The 22670-nt window shown below is 40.7% G+C and overlaps 1 protein-coding gene and 1 long non-coding RNA gene across 27 annotated transcripts in view; one reads left to right on the top strand and one right to left on the bottom strand.

Annotated features, from left to right (window-relative positions):
* The window catches only part of ldah (lipid droplet associated hydrolase), a 281972-nt gene that overhangs the window by 101311 nt on the left and 157991 nt on the right, over window positions 1-22670 (bottom strand). Inside the window, exon 1 of one of the 24 annotated variants that reach the window (XM_069886450.1) lies at window positions 6302-6423. The exons of the other annotated variants lie outside the window; for them this stretch is intronic. Coding sequence (XP_069742551.1) covers window positions 6302-6413 — 112 coding nt within the window. The 5' untranslated portion in view covers window positions 6414-6423. Of the gene's footprint in view, window positions 1-6301; window positions 6424-22670 lie in introns of those variants that run through there. 24 annotated transcript variants of the gene reach the window in all.
* The window catches only part of LOC138736632 (uncharacterized), a 48215-nt gene continuing 40780 nt past the window's right edge, over window positions 15236-22670 (top strand). For all 3 annotated transcript variants that reach the window (XR_011340455.1, XR_011340454.1, XR_011340456.1), the window contains exon 1: window positions 15236-15300. This is a non-coding gene — a long non-coding RNA (uncharacterized lncRNA). The remainder of the gene's footprint in view (window positions 15301-22670) is intronic.

Genomic DNA, 22670 nt, shown 5'->3' with positions numbered 1-22670 from the left:
GTGAAGTGTGTACATGTGCTGGAGCATGTAAAAGATAGGCAGTCACTGGTATCGGAGTCCAACCTGGGTCCAATGTGAATGTCTATATAGTTGTTTAGTAGTATTGTTTGACATCTTCCTCTGCTTGTCTCCTGTGTGTTCAATAAAGTTCCCTTTGATTGTAACCCTTGTGGCCAGGTTCGTTTCTCTGTGAACCCACTGAATAATTTCCAAACACAACAAATGGTGCTATGAGCAGGGCTGAAAGAGTTTCAGCTGGACACATGTGGAGTACTAACCATGTGGGAGATTGTGCTAATGAGTGTGTGTTTGTGTGTGTGTGTCCTGTCGGGTGCATCCATTATTGTGCATCAGCTCACCAACCGGCAACAGGAAGTGAATTAACCCTGGGAACCCAGGGGTCAGAATTTAAAATCCCTGGGTGAAACAACGACCGCCAGGGGATCAGTCATTTGGTGGTGTAGCTTGCTAGCCACGCCATGCCGATCGACTGGATCGACAGGCTGGACCCCATGGAGAAAAGCAGGGGTGCCATGCGTCCTCCCTCCTTGAGAAATCTGGATTTCCAGATTTCGGAGTCATGGAAGGACCCTTTGGCTTATGGTACCTCTCCTAATAAACCAATATGAAATTGTAGGAGAATTTGGCCAATAGGGTGCACAGAAGGATAAGGAATAGAATCCCTGCAGCTTCACTGTTGTGCACTACAGGAGACAGTACAGTCTGCCCAAGTGTGAGTAACTAGCTTAAAAATGAAGATCATGGAGGTTGCTTCCAAGCTGATTGAAACACAGCAGCTGCAAGCAGCTTGCTGGTGTGGCTGGAAGCTTGACTGAAGAAGTTTGAGCCATTGTCCTGCAGGGAGAGGGGCTCAACACCTGGTTCAAGTAGGGGTATGTGTGGATGGTTGGTGATGACCATGAGGAAACTGAGTCCTATGACACACATCCTTCCCCCTGAATGCCGAGCCTTTGCAAGCCTGACCAGTGACCACGCAGCCCCAGACCTGCCACAAGGGCAACCCGCCAACCCTCCAAAACATGGAGGTAGATGAAGGTGGGGGGATCTCAGGAGGGCACACATGTGGTCCCTCTGAAATTATGGAGTCCCGGGACTATTCTGCCAAGGAGCTAATGGGGCGAGGAGTTCGATAACACCAGCAGCTGGGTGAATACCGAGCCATGATGCTGCTTCGGCTGTAGGATGAGGGGACCCCAATTTCTGCCTCTATCATCGGGAGCGAGTGCCCTAGGCTGTTTGTCTGAACAACAGATGAGTGGCAACACCTTGCAGGGGCCGCCAAAAAAGGTCCCTGGCGGCACAACCCTAAAGGAACAGGTGGTGCCTGCCCCCTTCAATGGGGCCTACATGACCAGCAGCAGTGGCACACCTTTGGCAAGGGGACACAAGTTGTTAGGGAGTGGGCACGGATTGTGGGTATCTATGGGGGCACCCGCGAACACCAGTTCCCAGGGAGCATGAAGGTGACTGGTCCCTTGGTGGTCTATTTAGTCACCACTGCATGCCCCGACCTTGGAGAGGTGATCTTGCCCCTCATGAGTGGCTATGAGGAATACCATCTGAGAAGCCATTACCCTCCTGGGGATCAGAGTACATGGAGCAGAAAACACCCGCTCAAGTTTGCAGGGCTGAGGCAAAGTTCGACGACATCTCCCTGCCGGTGACTCACAGAGACATTTATGCTCTATGGAGAGAGCACTGTGGGGGGGGGGGAGGGGGGAGCCCTGTGGGGGTGGAGCTTCCTGTGCCCCACCAATTCTCTCTGGTCCTCCCCCACTGGAGGTTGTCACTGACAATCTATCTTTTGAGCTCTCCCAAACCAGCTCATTTAAAGCAGCAAGGAACTACTGTCATGAACTATGCAGAAAAAATTTAGCAGACAGACAAGAGCTGTTGTCATGGATGAACGACGCCTATCTGGTGTAGGCTTCATGGTCAAGAGCTTCATTGCCTCCAAACTCGAAAACCTTCCGACAGGCCTCTCGGACCGAATCATGTCCATGCGACTCCCACTTCAAAACAAGCGTCACATCACCCTCATCAGTGTCTATGCTCCAACCCTCCAGGCGGAACCAGCAGAAAAGAACAAGTTCTACACCGACCTGCGCAACCTCATCCAACGTACCCCTACAGCCGACAAGGTTGTCATCCTGGGCGACTTCAACGCTCGTGTCGGCAAAGACTCAGAAACCTGGCCAGGAATCCTGGGCAAGCATGGCGTCGGCAAGTGCAACGACAATGGGCGCCTCCTGTTGGAGCTCTGCGCAGAACAGCGGCTCGTCATTACAAACACCCTTTTTCAGCAGAGGGACAGCCTTAAGACCACCTGGATGCATCCCCGATCCAAACACTGGCACCTCCTGGACTACATCCTGGTGCGAGAAAGTGACAAACAAGATGTGCTCCACACCAGGGTCATGCCTAGCGCGGAATGCCACACTGACCACCGGCTGGTTCGCTGCAAGCTCAACCTTCACTTCAAGCCAAAGCCCAGGAACAATAAAGCCCCCAGAAAGAGGTTCAATGTTGGAAACCTGCAGTCAGACGAAGCGAGAGGAAACTTCCAGGCAAACCTCAAAGCAAAGCTCGACGTTGCAACCCGCCTCACGGACCCGTCCCCTGAAACCCTCTGGGATCAGTTGAAGACTACCATACTGCAATCCACTGAAGAGGTACTGGGCTTCTCCTCCAGGAAAAACAAGGACTGGTTTGACGAAAACAGCCAGGAAATCCAGGAGCTGCTGGCAAAGAAGCGAGCTGCCCACCAGGCTCACCTTACAAAGCCGTCCTGTCCAGAGAAGAAACAAGCCTTCCGTCGCGCATGCAGCCATCTTCAGCGCAAACTCCGGGAGATCCAAAATGAGTGGTGGACTAGCCTCGCCAAACGAACACAGCTCAGCGCGGACATTGGCGACTTCAGGGGTTTCTACGAGGCTCTAAAGGCTGTGTACGGCCCCTCACCCCAAGTCCAAAGCCTGCTGCGCAGCTCAGACGGCAAAGTCCTCCTCAGCGACAAGATCTCCATCCTCAACCGATGGTCAGAACACTTCCAATCTCTTTTCAGTGCCAACCGCTCAGTCCAAGATTCCGCCCTGCTCCAGCTCCCTCAACAGCCCCTAAGGCTAGAGCTGGATGAGGTTCCCACCCTGGATGAGACATATAAGGCAATCGAACAACTGAAAAGTGGCAAAGCAGCAGGTATGGATGGAATCCCCCCAGAAGTCTGGAAGGCTGGCGGCAAAACTCTGCATGCCAAACTGCATGAGTTTTTCAAGCTTTGTTGGGACCAAGGTAAACTGCCTCAGGATCTTCGTGATGCCACCATCATCACCCTGTACAAAAACAAAGGCGAGAAATCAGACTGCTCAAACTACAGGGGAATCACGTTGCTCTCCATTGCAGGCAAAATCTTCGCTAGGATTCTACTAAATAGAATAATACCTAGTGTCGCCGAGAATATTCTCCCAGAATCACAGTGCGGCTTTCGCGCAAACAGAGGAACCACTGACATGGTCTTTGCCCTCAGACAGCTCCAAGAAAAGTGCAGAGACCAAAACAAAGGACTCTACATCACCTTTGTTGACCTCACCAAAGCCTTCGACACCGTGAGCAGGAAAGGGCTTTGGCAAATACTAGAGCGCATCGGATGTCCCCCAAAGTTCCTCAACATGATTATCCAACTGCACGAAAACCAACAAGGTCGGGTCAGATACAGCAATGAGCTCTCTGAACCCTTCTCCATTAACAATGGCGTGAAGCAAGGCTGTGTTCTCGCACCAACCCTCTTTTCAATCTTCTTCAGCATAATGCTGAACCAAGCCATGAAAGACCTCAAAAATGAAGACGCTGTTTACATCCGGTACCGCACGGATGGCAGTCTCTTCAATCTGAGGCGCCTGCAAGCTCACACCAAGACACAAGAGAAACTTGTCCGTGAACTACTCTTTGCAGATGATGCCGCTTTAGTTGCCCATTCAGAGCCAGCTCTTCAGCGCTTGACGTCCTGCTTTGCGGAAACTGCCAAAATGTTTGGCCTGGAAGTCAGCCTGAAGAAAACTGAGGTCCTCCATCAGCCAGCTCCCCACCATGACTACCAGCCCCCCCACATCTCCATCGGGCACACAAAACTCAAAACGGTCAACCAGTTTACCTATCTCGGCTGCACCATTTCATCAGATGCAAGGATCGACAATGAGATAGACAACAGACTCGCCAAGGCAAATAGCGCCTTTGGAAGACTACACAAAAGAGTCTGGAAAAACAACCAACTGAAAAACCTCACAAAGATAAGCGTATACAGAGCCGTTGTCATACCCACACTCCTGTTCGGCTCCGAATCATGGGTCCTCTACCGGCACCACCTACGGCTCCTAGAACGCTTCCACCAGCGTTGTCTCCGCTCCATCCTCAACATCCATTGGAGCGCTTACACCCCTAACGTCGAAGTACTCGAGATGGCAGAGGTCGACAGCATCGAGTCCACGCTGCTGAAGATCCAGCTGCGCTGGATGGGTCACGTCTCCAGAATGGAGGACCATCGCCTTCCCAAGATCGTGTTATATGGCGAGCTCTCCACTGGCCACCGTGACAGAGGTGCACCAAAGAAAAGGTACAAGGACTGCCTAAAGAAATCTCTTGGTGCCTGCCACATTGACCACCGCCAGTGGGCTGATAACGCCTCAAACCGTGCATCTTGGCGCCTCACAGTTTGGCGGGCAGCAACCTCCTTTGAAGAAGACCGCAGAGCCCACCTCACTGACAAAAGGCAAAGGAGGAAAAACCCAACACCCAACCCCAACCAACCAATTTTCCCTTGCAACCGCTGCAATCGTGTCTGCCTGTGCCGCATCGGACTTGTCAGCCACAAACGAGCCTGCAGCTGACGTGGACTTTTTACCCCCTCCATAAATCTTCGTCCGCGAAGCCAAGCCAAAGAAAAGAAAAGAAGATTATCACAGGAAGTTCCAGCTTAACAACATCCACAACCTTTATCATACCCCTTTTAATTACAGCCTTTGCAATGGACCTTTTTAGTTGAACCCTGAGCTGTGGTAATTTACTCTTCATTAATGTCTCCAAGCACACTCTCAGGAAATTGTAATTTCAGCTTTTAATTATGGTTCTTCCCAATAATATAAGCTAATTCCTCATGGGATGTGTGCTTCAGGAGCTTTTATTTAAAAGCTACCAACTTGGTCAACTTTCAGTCCTGACTCCTCCTGGCTATTGCTACAGAGAACCAACACAGGCACTTGTGGCACCCGTTTAAAGGGAACACAAGCAGGAATGGCATCCTGGTGTCACACGACAGCCCCGAAAAATTGGGTGCTCTCACGACAATATGGGTACACCATGGATGTACACTTTCCGGCTGTCTCCAGCCTCGCCATGGAATGACATGGCAACAGGGAATGCCCAAGTGTGAAGCCAAGGCACGGGATGCACTGACCAAGAGAGGGCTCTGGCACCTGATGGATGACGTTGAATTGCCTGCTCGCAGACGTTGGTGGTAAAGGTGTCCACATATGCCATCTAAGCCAGAGAAACTAGGCATGTGAGTCAGTGAACAGATAATTTTCTTTCTTTTCTCTCCCCTCTCATATTGGGAAGCAGTTCCTACAGCACCCTGCTTCAACAGGAACACATCGATCCTGTTTGTCGGGGGATGGAGCTGGTGAAGTGTTGACATTGTGTTTGATAATGTGCCTTTTCTTTCATATGGAAGGCAAGTGTATATATTGACCCAATGGATTTGCATTGTTTTAGACCTGTTTATACAGTTATAATATGTTACATAGATTTTACAGTCTAGAAACCAGTTATTCATTGTGTTTGTCGTGATTGGCGAGTGATGTGACTTCCGAAGGTTAGAATTTTATAAGTAGATTGTGGAGGAACACGTGGCCTCCCTGTCTGTCTGGAATATTGTGGATTGCAAATGGTCATGAGTTGTCCCTGTCTGAAACATATTCACAAGTTGCATCACTCAGGGTGGCCATTCCAAAGGAGGACATGGTCAGAGGTTACCATACACACAGTGTGTTTGCCTTTGTTATTTTTGCAATATTGTTTAAATCTTATATTTTTTTAAAAATTAAAACGCACTGTATATATGGTAACCTATGATCATATCCTCCTTTGGAATGGCCACCCTACCTGCCAATCAAGGTTGGTTTCTGCCACCCATTAGTACACACCTTACCATTGGGTCATTTAAATGACTCAGTATCATTATTGGCCAAACACCCAGCTCAGAACAGTATAAAACATTGATGCACACCACACTTCTCTCTCTCTGCCTCTTGGTCCAAGTCCCAGACATTGCTCCATGCCAGGTAACTACTGTGGACATCACTGGTGAAGTTGTGGGTAAGGTGCTCACTAATGTACATATGCACCAAAATTCTTATTTGGTGTAGCTGTTTAAAACAAAAATGACATAATCCATTATAATAGTATACTTAATTGAATTATAAAAAGAATACATTTTAAAAATGGTTAATATTCACATTTATCCGAGCGCAAATAAAGTGATTTGGATGGGAGGGATATGAAGGGATTTGGACTGGGTACACATCAGTGCGACTAGGCAGAAAAATAGTTTGGCACAGATTAGAAGGGCTAAAGGGCCTGTTTCTATCCTGTAATGTTCTATGGTTGTTCCATGGTACCTTTAAGTTGATCTGTAGTACAGTGATAGATCAGTGCTTGGAGAGAGCTGCACCCCCCATTGGTAGAGGGAATCGGGAGTGTGTTTGAAAATCCTTGTCTATGAAGTGTGTGCACGTGTGGGAGCATGTAGAAAATAGCCAACCCGAGACCAAAGTGAATGTCTATATAGTTGTTTAGTAGTAGAGTAATTAAGTATCATTTACATCTTCCCCTGTTTGTCTCTCGTGTGCTCAATAAAGTTACCTTATATTGTAAAACTTGTGTCCAGATTTGTCTCTCTGTGAACCCATTAAACCGAATACTTTCCAAACACAACAGTGTGCAATGCCAGATTTTCTAAGGCAGCTGTTACAGAGATGCACAAATTTGCACGTTGCACTCCTGTGTTCACCAAGTGCAGCAAACTGCTGATTAATGGCCACAATGCACTGCTCATTGGTACATCACACAGCTGCATGATGCCACGTTATTGTTCCTTACTAGCTTTAAGCTACTCTCATGGGGCAGAATTCAAAGCTTTTGATGGGACACTGTGAGACAGCATAGACACAGAAAGTTGGCCTTGGTCAATTACTTGACAGCAGCTATCACTTGCAGTATTAAACACTATGTCATAAGGTGGTTCCTGAGATCCAGCAAAGAGTGACAAACTACCAAACTATTGGAAGTCATCGTCCTTTGCTTCCTGAGTTCCTGTGAAAGTGTCAAGGCAGACTCCTTTATGTGCATTACCATCTTCTACATTTGGCTAAGTAGGCTAACCATCTTATTCAGATATCACAGAGGTATCCAAATTCTGGGCAGTATGGTTGCATGCAACTACCTTCCACCAAGCTTCTCATCCATTATACATTCCACAGCATTATTGTTTCTCACCACAATTCTGCATCCTTCTAACCTAGTTTGCTTGTTCCCTGCACTGCAGATTCTGGATGATGTTACAGCTACAATTGTGTCCTTTTATCAACCCACTTTTTTGAAGGAAGGGGAAATAGGAAGCCTCTCCCAATGCCTTGCAAAAAAAGAGATGGTCACTTTGGCAAACTGAGCCAAAACACCTTTCTGGTGATACAGAAAGACATAGTAATGAGAGCATCTACTATTGATGAAATCAAGAGGGCTGCAGTAATAATTCTGCTCAAATGGATTGCACTGTGGGCCTTCTATCTTTGAAGTTAAGGATGGTCATGTCTGGAGAGGATGTTGCACTTCCATAACACTTCTTCTCCTCCTATTCTGGACTTTTTTTTTACAATAAAGTGAGGAGGGAAAGGACACAGAGTTAACTTTTCATTGTCCTTACTATGGAGACTGAAGATAGAAGGATTGAAGTTCAATGCTGAGATGAGATGGGGGATAAGGTGGATGGTAAGGAGTGTGGATGGAGTAACATCTCTTTTATGTTTACAGTGTGAATTTGTATTTTAAACAACATTTTCACTGACATAAACGTTAACTTGACCTCTCGTGAAATTTCTTCTGACATAGCCCAACTAAGGCAATTCTCACTATTTCATGTGAGATTCTTGCAGTGGCAGACCTACTGAGTTTCCTCTATTTCCTTTCGCTGCTCCAACAGTACTCATCAATGATAAGGTCTCCCCCTTGTTGTATATTTAATTAACTTCTATATTGTCTCAGAATGGCATGGAGATCTTTCTCCCTCTTGTCTGACTGCTGTATGGTGTGTGCTTTTAAGTACTAACACCTTTCGTCCATTTCAGTTCAGCAAATTAGTTCAGCTGTACTAAGTGCAATCCTATCAAGTGTGATCCCATTTCAGACTTTCTTTCCTGGTGTAAACTACCCTGATGCTGTTTCAATCTTGCTTGTCACCAACTTTGTCATTTTTTTTAATGAAACCTGACCTGACATTAGCAAGAAAAGCAATCATTTTAAAAATACAGCACAGTTACAAGCCCTTCTAGCCCATGATCCCATGCCTCATAAATATAATGAATTAACTGACAAACACCGTACCTTTTTGGAGGGTGGGTGCCAACCTGAGTACTTGGAGGAAACCCCCGCAGATCACAGGGAGATCATACAAACACCTTAATATCAGTGCTGGATTCAAACCTGGGTCGCTAACACTGTAATAGCATTGCGTTCACCGCTACATTAACTGTTGCGTCAGGAAAGCAGGCAAAATCCAACTTCTAGGCATTGGCATCTTGAAATTGCTGCAGTCTGTAACTAACCATGCATGGAATGATTGAATCTCTTGAAAATTCGTAACTTTCTGATCTAATCTGGCATAGCATAAATGGCAATTTTATTGTACACATGCCATTCCAAACTTTGTTCAAAGTTCTCTTTGAGCTAACCATTTTAAAGCTTTTCTTAAAAAAATTGGATTTTGACAGCATTATTATGAATTCACCAATTCAGAGCAGCAATATATTAAATAATCTTTCTTTGGCTTGGCTTCGCGGACGAAGATTTATGGAGGGGGTAAAAAGTCCACGTCAGCTGCAGGCTCGTTTGTGGCTGACCAGTCCGATGCGGGACAATATAATTATATAAAATATATGATAGGATAATTATATATTATATAAGATAGGATAACATTTGATAGGACAATTTTCATTTTGTAGCAATGTCACATTGACTTGCACATTTTAGTTGAGATAAAAAAATAATACTATTCAAAGGAGTATTTCATCTATTGTATTAAGTGTGAAACACCAGGCTTACACTGTAACTCATTTTTATTCTGAAAATGTTGCTGTTGCTATTTAGTCAAATATACTTTTCTTCAAGAGATTCTCCAAATGATGAGCAACATCCAAAGGTTGCTTTTATTGTCATGTAATAATACAAATTAACATACCTCAACTTTTGTCTGCGACAAGGCAATAAGAAAGTCAACTTGAGCATTGCCCTGCACCCTTAACAATAGGAGAAAAAGAAGCAAAAAATAATCCCTTCAGAGACACTGGGCATCCATACATTCACCTCCAGCACTCCCATAGTCTCTGCAGCCACACAGGCCAACGGCAACCCAAGTTCCAGATCCACACTCAAGAAGCTTTCAGCACCCTCTCGAGTCCCGGTTCCGATACTGGCGTCCAAGTGCCAGCTTCCAGCAGTCCTCAGCATATGTTGGTCCTTCGCTGTCTGTTTGGGTCCTTCATCCGCTGAGCCCCTTGCTAATCTGCTGCAGGCGTCACTGTTTTGCGGGGTCCTCTCCTCTGCTACTCCTTTTCTCTTTCTCTTTCCTTCTCCTTTCCTATGGAAAGGAGGCTGCCTATGGATAATGAAGAATGGCAAAGCAGTTCAAATGTGGAACGCAGCTATAGGTTCAGTCATCTTCCTGAGGAACTGTGCTTGACTTCTTTCCAGTCGGCTTCACAGAGGAACCAATGTGACCACTCCTCTTTGGCAAAGGGGAAGCTGGGCATGTCCGTCAGAAGAGGTTTTGTTATCATACATTTGGTGTTGTCCCCAACTCTGAATCAGTAAAGTCACAATACCAAAATCTACTTACACACAAGTAGAAATTGTACCTCAGAAGAAAGACTTGAAATGAAGATTCCTCCTGTTGACTTCCCATTGTAATTTTGACTACACTTCTAAATAATAATCAACATGCACATCTCAACATGGAATATGATCCAAGAACAAACCTGTAAGGGTAAGATATTATAATATATAACAATACATTTTTATTGAAATATTATTGTGGTTATTAAATTAGATAGTGATGTTGATTTCAATGTTGTAATTGCTGTCTTTAGTCTATTATCCATGTCATTTAGGTCATGTGCCTGGTTCTCAATGAATCAGAGCAAGACATTTCTTTCAATTTGTCAGAGACAGATGCAGAGTAGGGAAGAAACAGAAGGCTCACTTAAGCAACCGCAGCGAAATAGAAGCAAAAAAAAAAGTCACATTCAACCGCAAGAGACATTGAATTAGGTGGGAGTGTGGAACAAGCTGCCAGCTGACGTGGTGAATGTGGGCTCAATTTTAACATTTGTGAAGAATTTGGGCAAGTACGTGGATGGGAGAGGTATGGAGGGCTATGGACTGGGCGGAGATCAGTGGGACAAGGCAATAAAAATGGTTCAGCACTGACTAGAGGGGGTAAAAGGGCTTGTTTCTGTGCTGTTATATTCTATGGTTCTTTATTTTCATTCAAATGCTTATTTGATTAACTCTCAATGGGACTTATTTGAAGCAAAATTATTTGGCACAAAATCAGAATTTGATCTTCCTGAGCCAGCTTTAACAGTACAGCAAAGGAGTAGGCCCTTCAGCCCACTACTTACAGTAGGTGCTAACTTGGTGCCATTTGGAAACAATCTCACCTGCCTGCTCAGGGTCTACATCCCTCCATTCCCTGCCTGTCCACGTGCTTTTCTAAATGTCTTTTACATGTTGCTATTGCATCTGCTTCTACCATCTCTTCTGGCACTATGTTCCAGGCACCTGTGTAAAAAAAAACTTGCCTTGTAAATCTCCTTTAAACTTTCCCCCGTCTCACCTTAAAACCAGGCTATGACATTTTGCTTCCTCAGAAAAAAAAGACTCCAACTATCTACTTTATCTATGCCTCACGTAATTTTATTTACTTATATCCATCTCCCCATAGCCTCAGATGTACCAGAGAAAACAATCCAAGTTTGTCCAACCACAACACCATCTCATCAAGAAGACATCCTGGTGAACCTCTTCTGCACCCTCTCCAAAGCCTGCACACCCTTCCTGTAATGCTGCAACCAGAACTGGGAGACCTTACCCAAGTTTAAAACAGCTACATCATGATTTGCTAAATTTTTAAACTCGATATCCCGACCAATTATGGTGTTTGCATTTCGCAGACATACGAGGTTTGATATCAGAGAATATATTTGATGTCAATAGTTTCAATCAATGAGGTAAAGCAAAAGGCAAACTGTAAGAGTGAGAAATATGAAGCTACTGTCCCTGAAAATGGGAAAAAATATATTCAAAAGATCATAACATTTCCATAAAATTACTGGATTGTCATAAATCTCACTTGGTTCATTACTCTCATCAAAGGACATTTGCTTTCTCACCTGGTCTAGCATATATACAGCATGACTCCAGACCTTGTATCATGGTTGACTCTTAAGTGTATCCTCAATTCAAGGCAACTAGGGAGGGATATCCAATGCTGGCCCTGCTAGTGATATCCACATCTCTTGAATGAATACATTAACAGAGAGTGAAACGATAAAGGACATTCTCTCAATTGCAAGATGATGTTCGAAAGGGAACACACAGAAGAAAAAGGAAAATGTGCAAAGAGCAGTGTCTGGTAAACCTGGTTAAAAAGCAAATTACAGTTCCTTTCAATAATCTGATATCTAACTGTTCATGCCATGAGCGATGAGGACATCATGTGTGTGATTACAAGGTAATATTTTAATAGAAACTGTAGAATGAAAAGCAGGCTTAAAGTGTGCAACAAGTGCCAAACCATACAGGGGAAGCAGAGTCAGGACTAAACTTCTTTAGCAGCTGAAGTAATATCGATTGCTTCAATGATGCAGATATTGAAAAAAAATCAAAATAACAGAAGAAGCCATTGAACTGGAGGAATAAATCAAGAAAGCTCTCAAAAACCCAACACTAGCTGAATTAGAAGGAAAACCTTACAAATTTAACAAGTTTCTTGCACAACATCAGGAATGATCCTGTAGATAGACAAATCCGTCAAAAATGTTCTGCACATTAAGATTAATAGATGGAGAATTCTGCTAAGCCTGTTGAGCTCCGTTTCTGAATCCTTACTATTTGCTAATGGAATCTTCTTGTGAGGATCTAGCCGATAAAATAGGACTGATCACACAGTGTACTTAAATTCTAGATACACCGTATCCCCGCATTATGGTCGTTTGGGTAATGGAAATTACCAAATTCACAAATCATTATCAATATCTTTGAAATACAAAATAAAAATTCATCCTTACAAAATTTCTGCGTGGAAAAATATTGAACATTATTTAGTGTTTTCGACACCTCGAATACATTTTGCTGTTATTTTTCTTTTTGGACAACATTAGTGTGCCTCCCCCGCCACTAATCAATTTCTAGGCTGGTTTATTTCATTTATTCCTGGGATAAAGATAGAATTGGCAATGTTCAATTTATTGCTAAATTATGTCCATCATGACCCTCCCATAATGATGTGAATTAAGCAATTCCAAGAAATTTATTCAACAGCAACAAGGTCAGAGAGATATAGTTATGACTTTGAGGTAATAGATGTGGTTGCTCATTTCATTGGTGAACTTTCCAAGAAAGGGAGTTGCTGCCAAAAAAAAATGATTTAGCAACTAAATGCAGTGCATTTTTCAGAATGTAAATATACATAGTATTGAACCTAGGCATTGGGAGAATTGGTTTGCTGTAAATGAAGAAGGACTTGGAGCATTATTTTAACTGCACCCATTCAGCCATGCGTTGATTATTCCATTACTTTATTGGAGAGATTTCTAGTTGTGGGGAAATTGGCAATGGTGGTGAAACTGAAAGAGAAGAAGATTTCTTCCCTTGTTCAAGATGGTTATCCATGTGAAATATGAATATTATCTTTCATTTCTAAACCTAAGCTGGCTATTATTTGGTTTTTGCATCAAATGTTTACTTATTGGAGAATTGAATGGAACGAAAAGATTATTTCATTGCCTCCAAATTGCGCTCTTCTTGTGTGACACTGAGTTCAATCGTTAAAGGCTAATGAGGAATGTTTTTGTTTCAGGTGTCATTTCAGGTTTTTATTTAGATTCCAAGTGACATCTGTTATGATTCTGGTGCCGATGTTGAGGGCCATTCTAAAGTTGGAGAATAAGCAAAACAACAACAAAATGTCTATATGCCCCAGGAGTAAATCATTCTTGTAGAAACCTAAATTTCCCAACAATTTACATTTATAACTTTTAGAAAAAATTCAAAAGAAATTCTACAATTGGTCAATTGGATAAAATGGAACTATGTTTATACAAGGTGAATAAAAGACTTCCATATTTAAACAACGACAGGTATTGACAACAATTCTCCAGTTTTATAAATGCCTAAAAGCCCAAATCTTTGGATTTCAAATAATAAATGGTTTAACCTAACAATTATGATGTTTCAGAGGCATCTTTATCCTTGGAAAAATACTGTAAGAAGCTTTGGATCTACAGGGAGCAAGAAGCATTCCATTCAAAAAGGATTCATCCCAGGATAGGCTCCTGGGATAATTAGGAATTTAAAAATTCAAATATAAATAGTGGAAATCCTGACTCTTACAATGTATGGCCCATCAATTATAATGTGATAAACTGTTATTCTTGAAGTTTCCCTTCACTTTTCTGATTAGTGCCTAGAAAAGATTAAAAGCTGAAATGCCCTTTACTACATGTTGCACTACGCTCAAATGTCTGCAAAGGACCACCAGACTCATTTCAGAAGGAGGACAAGTACTGCTGGACCGATTGGAGGACATATAAGATCATGGTAAGTTACAATCTATTCACTATTAATTGAGAAAACCCAATTCATTTCCAAACGTTGAAATTTCTTGACCTGGAACATCAGAGAGAGAGACACAATGGTGGATTTATCTTCCCTTGGATTCACAAAAGTCACAGACAAATCATAAACTAGCTTTTCTAAAGAGAGTGATCACAAAAAATAAGGCTTTACACGATCTGGAAATCAGAAAAATTTGAGTCTAGAGGTCAGAAAAGCAGATATGCAAGGAGGCAATGACTTGCCTTTAATGCAAGTACACAGTGCCTCTTTAATCCCACTTGTCAAGGACATTTCATGGTTCCTTCTGCCCTTCCTAATGCCTCGCTTTAACATTTTCCTGCCATATTTATATTCCTTAAGGGCTCTGATTAATTTTTGCTTCCCAAACCTTACATTTTCTTATTTAACAAAATCACAAACTCTTTCATCATCCATTATTCTCTTACCTTACCGTCCCGATTTGTTCTCCTTACTGGAACACGCCGGTACTGAACTCGAATTCCCACATATTAGATGTGGCCTTGCCCCACAACAGCTGCTCCCAATGAACTCAGCCTACACCTGCGCAGTAATATTATAATTTGTCCTCCTGTAATTTAGTACTTTTATGCAAAGTTCAGGGTTAATTCATAACTATCTTAAAGCTATAGGCATTGTGATCACTGTTCCTAAAATACTCTTCCACTGAAACTTAGATCACCTCGCTAGGGTCCTTATCCAATACAAATAATAGTATGGCCCTTTCTCTGGTGGACTATCTGCATGAGGAATTAGGGGATATGGGGAGAAGGCAGGTAGGTGGAGTTAGGTCATAAATTAGATCAGCCATGATCTCATTGAATGGTGGAGCAGGCTCGATGGGCCAATTTTGGCCTACTCATGTTCCTACTTCCTATGTTCCTACGTTCCTATGCTATTTCAAGAAACCCTCTTGGTTTCTAATACATTCTGCCGCATCTGAATCTCTGACACAAAGGCAATATTAAATAATTAAAGTAACTCATTATGACATCACTTTTGCTTTTATATATTTGCATAATCTATCTACATATCTATTTCCAGGAAAGATAGATGACTTGCTTGTTATTGTCAGTGAAGATTGCCACAACATACCAGGTAATTGTCAGATTTCCTCTTTTGATATCACATTCAAATTTCTACATTACAAAATGGACTATGATTTAAAAAGTACTTCATTGATTGTGGTGTTTTGAATCATTAAAGTTGTGAAGAGCTCATCTTTCTTTTTCGCCCTTTCAATTCATTCCTCTTGAAGCAATTTATTCTATCAGCTCATTAACAGTTAGAATCATGTTAATCCATGCTCTATCCCAATTTACAATCCATTCAGTTTCAATAACCAACATTAGATGTGGCAAGACTCAAAATGGATTATCAGGTGATGCAGTGATGTTGCACTAAACTTTCTCGTCTCTTCATTGCAAAATGGGCAGGTGACATCTAGTGGCTGGCAATAAATATTGCTTAAATATTCATTTATGTTTTCAGTATGTTATGAAAAAATCATGGCAATCTGCATTTTTTCTGCAAAGCTAAACTATACATCAGAGACGATCCAATTACATCTATCACCAATTGCCATTCTTCTGTTTATATAAACTAAATTATTTCAGTTAAAAGTTCTTAATACTGATTAGTTAGATTTATTGCTGATGAATCTGTGTATTCAACTTCCATGCATTATTATATAATTGATGTTTTAAGAGGCTATTATTGGGACAATACCTTTTTCTAATGAAATGTACTTCTATTTTGTGCTCAAAACGACTGCAAGATTTACAGAGATTTAAGGCAAACCTTTTCAGTCAAATTCATAATTATCAACAACCATTTCACCTCCTTCCAACTACCAAATGTACTGATATACACATTAAATAAAAACTTCATTTAACTATATGAGTCAGTAGTTTTTTTTTGCAACCATAAGCATGGTTCCCTCATTTGCTAGTTGGACACCTAATCAGGATTCTCCTCCGTGCTCCAGGTTTCATGGTCTTAAACCTTTTAGCAGAAAGGTAGACTGGCATCACAATAATGAGCTCCAATTAATTTTGTTGTGATTTCAAAAAAGACATTGTTAGTGTTATGCGGCCAAATCAAAACTAAGCATCTTATTTAAATTCAAGAAATTCATTTACTAAATTCGTAGTGGAGAACATTAGTCCAGCAACAAGGCCTGTACATAAGCACAAATGTTTTAATAGAAATAGATAACTTTATTCTGACGTCCACATGCATCAGATCAACTTCCATCATGACATGAAGATCTCCATCTTTCTTTCCTTATTATCACCCCATTCTTCACAATGTCTGTCTGTTCAGAATCAAATCAATCATGAGCCAACACTGCCTCCAATTTGCTAACAAAGCAATCATGTTCTGCTCTCATTAGGAATAGAAGTATTTGAGCAAATTTAGATAATTGAATCTCTTGAGCTTCTTTCAATATTCAGTTGGTATGACCAAACTTAATTGCTTGTCCCCATATCCCTGAATATGTTTGGTTAAGAAAAATCCATCAATCTGATTTAAAATTAACAAAAGATCAATCAAGAATAAAGCACTAAAATCCTGTATTCTCTAGATGTAAAACTTTATTCTTGAAAGACATGATCTTAAATTTTAGATTGTATAACCTGTCGTAAGACAGCTCAGTCAAATAATTTGTCCTTTGCTATTTCTCCAACCACCAAAATATTTCAATCCAATAACCCTTAATCTTCTCAATTCCTGAAAACAAAACAAAACCCAAGTATGTGCAATCCCTTCCAATACTTCAACACTTAAACCCATGTTTTATACTGATAATGCAATTTTGAACTCTTTCAAAGACCAATATATCAGGCTTGAGGTGAGGACTAACTATAAATTCAGAACAGTGTGATTTTTAGCTAGGTATGCCTTTTTGATTATTTTAACTGTTTCTGTACAGCATTTTTATAATCCATATGCATATCCATATGTTTGAATTTGCCCTGTTTCTAGTGTGTTCTTTCCTTATTTTTGGTCTAAAGTGAAAGGTCTTGCATTTGTCTGCAATGAGATTCATTGCTACAGCTTTGTCTGTTTACTATAATTTGAATATCTCTTAATATTATGTTTCTCACTTACACAATTTACAATGCTGCATTTTTGGCTTTTCAAGATTTTATTATTATTATGTAGAATAAATGTAGTTCCAGTGCAGATCATTGTGAAACAATACTGGTCAAACCCAAATATTTGGGCCCATATTTTTTGTACCCTGTTGCTCAATTGATTTCCCAATCAAGGCAACTATTCCCTTAATTTGGTGAATTCCAATTTCACAACAGAGATTCAAGCACTAACACTTGCAAAGCATGATTGGTCACAGACCTCCAGACAGAATGATACCAATCCAACAACTACTCTCTGCCTCCTCTGGCTAAACCAACTGTCAAAACATTGTACTGAATTAAAGGCAATTTACATTATGCTGGATTGGCCATGATTTAAAGAATTAACAAACTAATATCATTTAAGGTGAGGGGAAAAATTACAAGGGATTGTGTGGGGTAAATATTTTACACAGAGAGCAGTAGATGCCTAGAATGATCAGTGAGAGGTAGTGGTGGAAGCAGATATAATAGTAGCATTCATGAGGCTTTCAGGTAGACACGTGAATATGAAGAGATGGAGGGATATATATCAAGTGCAAACAGCAAAGCTTTAATTTAATTTGGACATCACATTTGGCACAGACACATGGGCTTAAGGGCCTGTTCCTATGCTGTACTGTTCTATGTTCTATAAAAGAAAGCTATAACCAAATAATTCTAGCTGAAATCAATGCCAGGAACTGGAGGCATTACAAAGGAACTTGCAGTTGCAGCTATACTTCTATTCTCCTCCTGTGGACTTTTTCTGAAATTTCTCAGCTGCAATGAAATTTAATATCAAAAGTGTATTTCAATTTAATCAAATCATGTCTAATATATTTGCCAACTAATGGTCAAGTTTTAATTTGAGGATGGAAACAAACAAACCATGTGCACTCAAAATTGCTCTTGCCTTTTTAATGTTATTTCAATCTGCAAGTTTGAAAATGATCGATGGAAGCAGGATCATCAGTAGATGTTGTCTTTATGTAACATATTTGGCAAAGTCCCACATGTTAGGCTGATCCAGGTTAAGGCACATGGGATCCAAGTAAAACTGGCCAAATGGATCAAAGATTGGCTTTGTTATAGGACGAAGAAGGTAGTGGTGGAAGGATGCTTTTCAGTTTGGATGCAGGTGACCAGTGGTATACCAGAAGTTGGTGCTGGGAAGTGTCATTTTCTAACATAGATTAGTGTTGTGAAGCTGTGAAGGTAGGAGGCATATTAATAATTTTGTCAACAACACAAACTCATGATGTTGTATATAGCAGGGAAGATTGACTACCACAGGTATAGATCAGCTGGAAAGTTAGGCAAAGCATTAGCAGACAGCATTTAATCCTGACACATGCCAGGTGATGCATTTCAGGAAGGTAAATAGCACATAAACAATAAGTGGTAGGACTTTAAGGAATATTGAACAGACAGACCTAGGGGTTCACAGCAATGGTTTGCCAAAGGTGGCCACAGAGGTAGATAGGGTGGCAAATAATACATATGGCATGCTTGTCTTCAATGGTCATGGCATAGAATATGAAAGTTGAGAGGTTATGTTGCAACTTTATGAAACACTACTTGGTCCACACTTTGAGTACTGCATGCAGTTCTGTTGATCACAGTACAAGAATGATATATGGGAGGCCACTCAAAGTATACTGAATGCAGTAGGCTTCCTTTCTATTACCTATACTGAGATGAAACACAGATTGGCTGACTGCCTTTCTGAGCATCAAATGTTTTTGTGCATATATTTTGCCTTTACAAGAACTCATGCATTGCTTGTGGTTTGTTGATTACATCTTTATTGCAATAGAAATTTCAATTCTATTTACATTGATTGTGATTTTAGATTCATTTGTTTCTTTTCTAATTTACTTGGCTAATATTGTTTACCAATGTGTAAACCTAAATTTCAATTTATCATAGTGGCCCAAAGGTTTACTGTAAAATTACCAAGCTAATGGTGAAAGCTACAATACACAAAAGTTCTGGAGAAACTCAGCAGGTCATGCAGCATCTACAGAAGATGTTGCAGAAACATTAACATAATTTGTAGTTTTTAATGTCAAAGAAATATTTTTTTCCCACTGAGTCCCATGAAGATGCATCTTACAGGCCATTCACAAATTAAATACCTTGTAGCAATGATTTTCTGTGTTTGCCCAGTGGGCAATGAATAAATGTCTGAATATTTAAGTTATCTACTCTGTGTCACAGGTATTATTAATCACTGCTAATCGGTTACTCAGAAATCCTAAATAACTGGAATAAATATTGAGCATAATAATTGTAAATTTTTAAAATAGTTCTTTGAAATAAAAGGTATTCTACTTATTGGGCTTCCTCTCAGAACACTTAATTAAGTCTTCCTGTCCCTCAGAATCACCCATGTATTTCCCTGTTACTCTTTGTGCTGTTCAGGTTAGAACCTTTTAACAGCTGAGCTGAGGATGTAGACAGTTGCATGGCCTGCTCTCTTATTCCTGGGTGCCCTCTCTCACTGTTAAGGTTAGAACCTTTTAACAGCTGAATTGAGGATGTAGACAGTTGCATGGCCTGCTCTCTTATTCCTGGGTGCCCTCTTATTCCTGGATGCCCTCTTATTCCTGGGTGCCCTCTCTCACTGCATCATTACCAACTCGTCCAGTAAAGAAACACAAAAGCTGCAGATGGTAGAATCTTGAGCAGAAAAAGAATTGATGGAAGAATTCAACAAGTCAGATGGCAGGCATGAGTCGAAATGGTCAGTTAACGTTTTGCATCAAGGAAACAAGATATTCAGGCCACCTGTTGCATAATTAGTGTTCATCCTTCATTGGAGCAGAATGCCAATTATTTTAAAATCTTTTCATGCAATCCTCCAATTGCCTTCCTAACCTATTCTAATAAACTGTCATTAATTCTTTTTCAATAATTAATTGTCATTCTTGATCTAATGGCAATGTTCTCATCTCTGAATTCAAAAGGCTTCATTTCAAATGCAATTCCAGAGCATAACCTCAAGCGATCACTTCACAGCAATGCAGAGGGAGTGTTGCATTATAGGTGTTGTGTTTTGGATGAATATTCAGTGAACATCCTTTCTGCTTTTACTGCTGAATGACGAGAATACGGTGCCACTAAAAGAAATGGACAGATTTATTTCTCAACCCACAATACACAAAAGAGACAAGCTGGTCTCCATTATACATTGCGGTGTGCAATTTCACTGCTGCACTTCTCATTGATAACAATGCCGATTCTTCCAGTGAATTTCACTGGCTCTGAATCACTTCTGGAAATCCTGAGGTGATGAAAAACTCTATATAAACATGCTTTTTCATCCAAGTAATGTTTTTCATAACCAATTCAATCCTGTCTGGCTTTTTTTTGCTCTGTTCTTAATCACTTGCAGTACATTTTATTTTGTATCTGCATCCTCTTCATTCTAAACCACAAATTAATGAGAAATTGTTTGCTTCTATGCACTCTCCCACTTCTTCAGTGCATTAAATATCTCTTTCACATTATTACAAAACTTTCCCTGTTCAACTGAAAATAGTGTCAATCAAGTCACATACTTAAAATTCTGCAGTACATTATATCCAGAATTTTGTTCCTGGGGATCAGTTTCTTGTTTCTTGTCTCTTTTGTGTATTGTGGGTTGAGAAATAAATCTGTCCATTTCTTTTAGTGGCACCGTATTTTGCCTGGAAGCTTTGAATAAAATGAAGCTCAAAATTGCTTATTACACTAACTGTGATCTTACTAATGTTAAGAGCAGTATATTTTAATGACTTAATTTTTATCAGATTAGTAAAATGGTACTTGTAGTTTGAGGAAGATTGTAAAATGTGTATGATGTAAGAACAAATCTGAGCATAATACTATAGCAAAACTGGTAGGGGGTTAAAAACAATAGGCCCTTCAGTACTGGAAAAGAAAAATAATGGCCTTATCTGTTAGGTAGAGACATTTCTGAGCTAGTCTGATGTGAAAGTTTGTGAAAAAATTATAACTTTTTAAAGTCATCAATTTTTGTTCTTTTTAAGATTTATATATAATGTTGTGTACCTTATCAAATGACAGATTTATGAAGCAAATCATCAATATTTGTCTGTTGACAAGATTGTTCACAAGAAATAAACACAATGATACAAGCTTCAGACTGAGGACACTCTGTGCTTTCTTGAGACTCACATTCTAAGGTGGTTTTTAAGCATGTGTGCACTTAGAAGCAATGTGTTGGCTACTAAGCATACCTATGTCGCAGGGCAAAAGGCTGAACTTGATCCCCAGGAACAAAATTCTGGATATAATTTACTGCAGAATTTTAAGCAAGTCTATCTTTAAAATATAGATTAGATGTCAATTTTGGTTTCTAACATTTCACATAAACTTTCTACCTACCACCTTTATTGCCAAAGAATACATTTATACTGAACATTCACTTCAAAATGTCTTACAATGAGTCCAAAAATTAAACATATAATTGTTATATCGAACAAAAGTAGGAAAAGGTTCCATTATTGTCAAGTAATATTGCATTTGGAATGTAACATACACAAAATTCTTTAACTTTTGTCTACCGTAAGGCAGACAGAGAGTCACCACTTTCGTCCAGTCCCTTTCACGGAAACCGACAGCACCTGGGGTTCCACATGGTCTCCCCTCCAAGAACTGACCAGTCCTGAGCCTACTTAGGTTCCGAGATCAGACTATCTCGGCCATATTCAAGCTATTTGGTGCTGCTGATCAAATAAGATGGGAAACATAGTTTATCCTCTGTCAGGATTTGAAGCTGCTCTTGTCATTTTCTTCAGCCCTTTCACCATAATAATGAAACAGATCAAATTTATTCTAATCGCCGTTTTACTATATGTCCACAATTAAAAGGCCACAAGCATTATATTGTCACACCATCTATGCCAAAATAAATTGCTGTATTATGTTGGAGATTCTTTTATTTGAATCCAAAAGCAAATATTAGAAGTCTTGTAGAGGTAATCACAACACCAAAGAAATAGATCATGCAACTACAAGGAACGCTGCCATTGGAGAGCAGCAGCAATGATCAAGAATCCACAGCATCTATGATTTAAAATTATAAATAAAATATTTCAAAAAAATCCACATCATCTAGCAAATACTCTGTTCTCACTTCTACCATCAGGAAAATGATATAGGTGCCACAAGACTCGCACCACCAGGTTCAGGAACAGCTGCTACCCCTCCACCTTCAGATTCCTCAACAAACTCAATCAGGGACTCATTTAAGGACTCTTACTTTTGCACTTTTATTCTCTCTGTATTGTACAATTAGTTTACACGTGTAGATTGAGCTCAGTTTTCTTTGCACTACTA

Source organism: Narcine bancroftii, chromosome 6, assembly GCF_036971445.1.
Source record: "Narcine bancroftii isolate sNarBan1 chromosome 6, sNarBan1.hap1, whole genome shotgun sequence".
In the NCBI taxonomy this organism is placed as follows: Eukaryota; Metazoa; Chordata; class Chondrichthyes; order Torpediniformes; family Narcinidae; genus Narcine; species Narcine bancroftii.
This window is presented reverse-complemented; position numbering and strand designations above follow the sequence as displayed.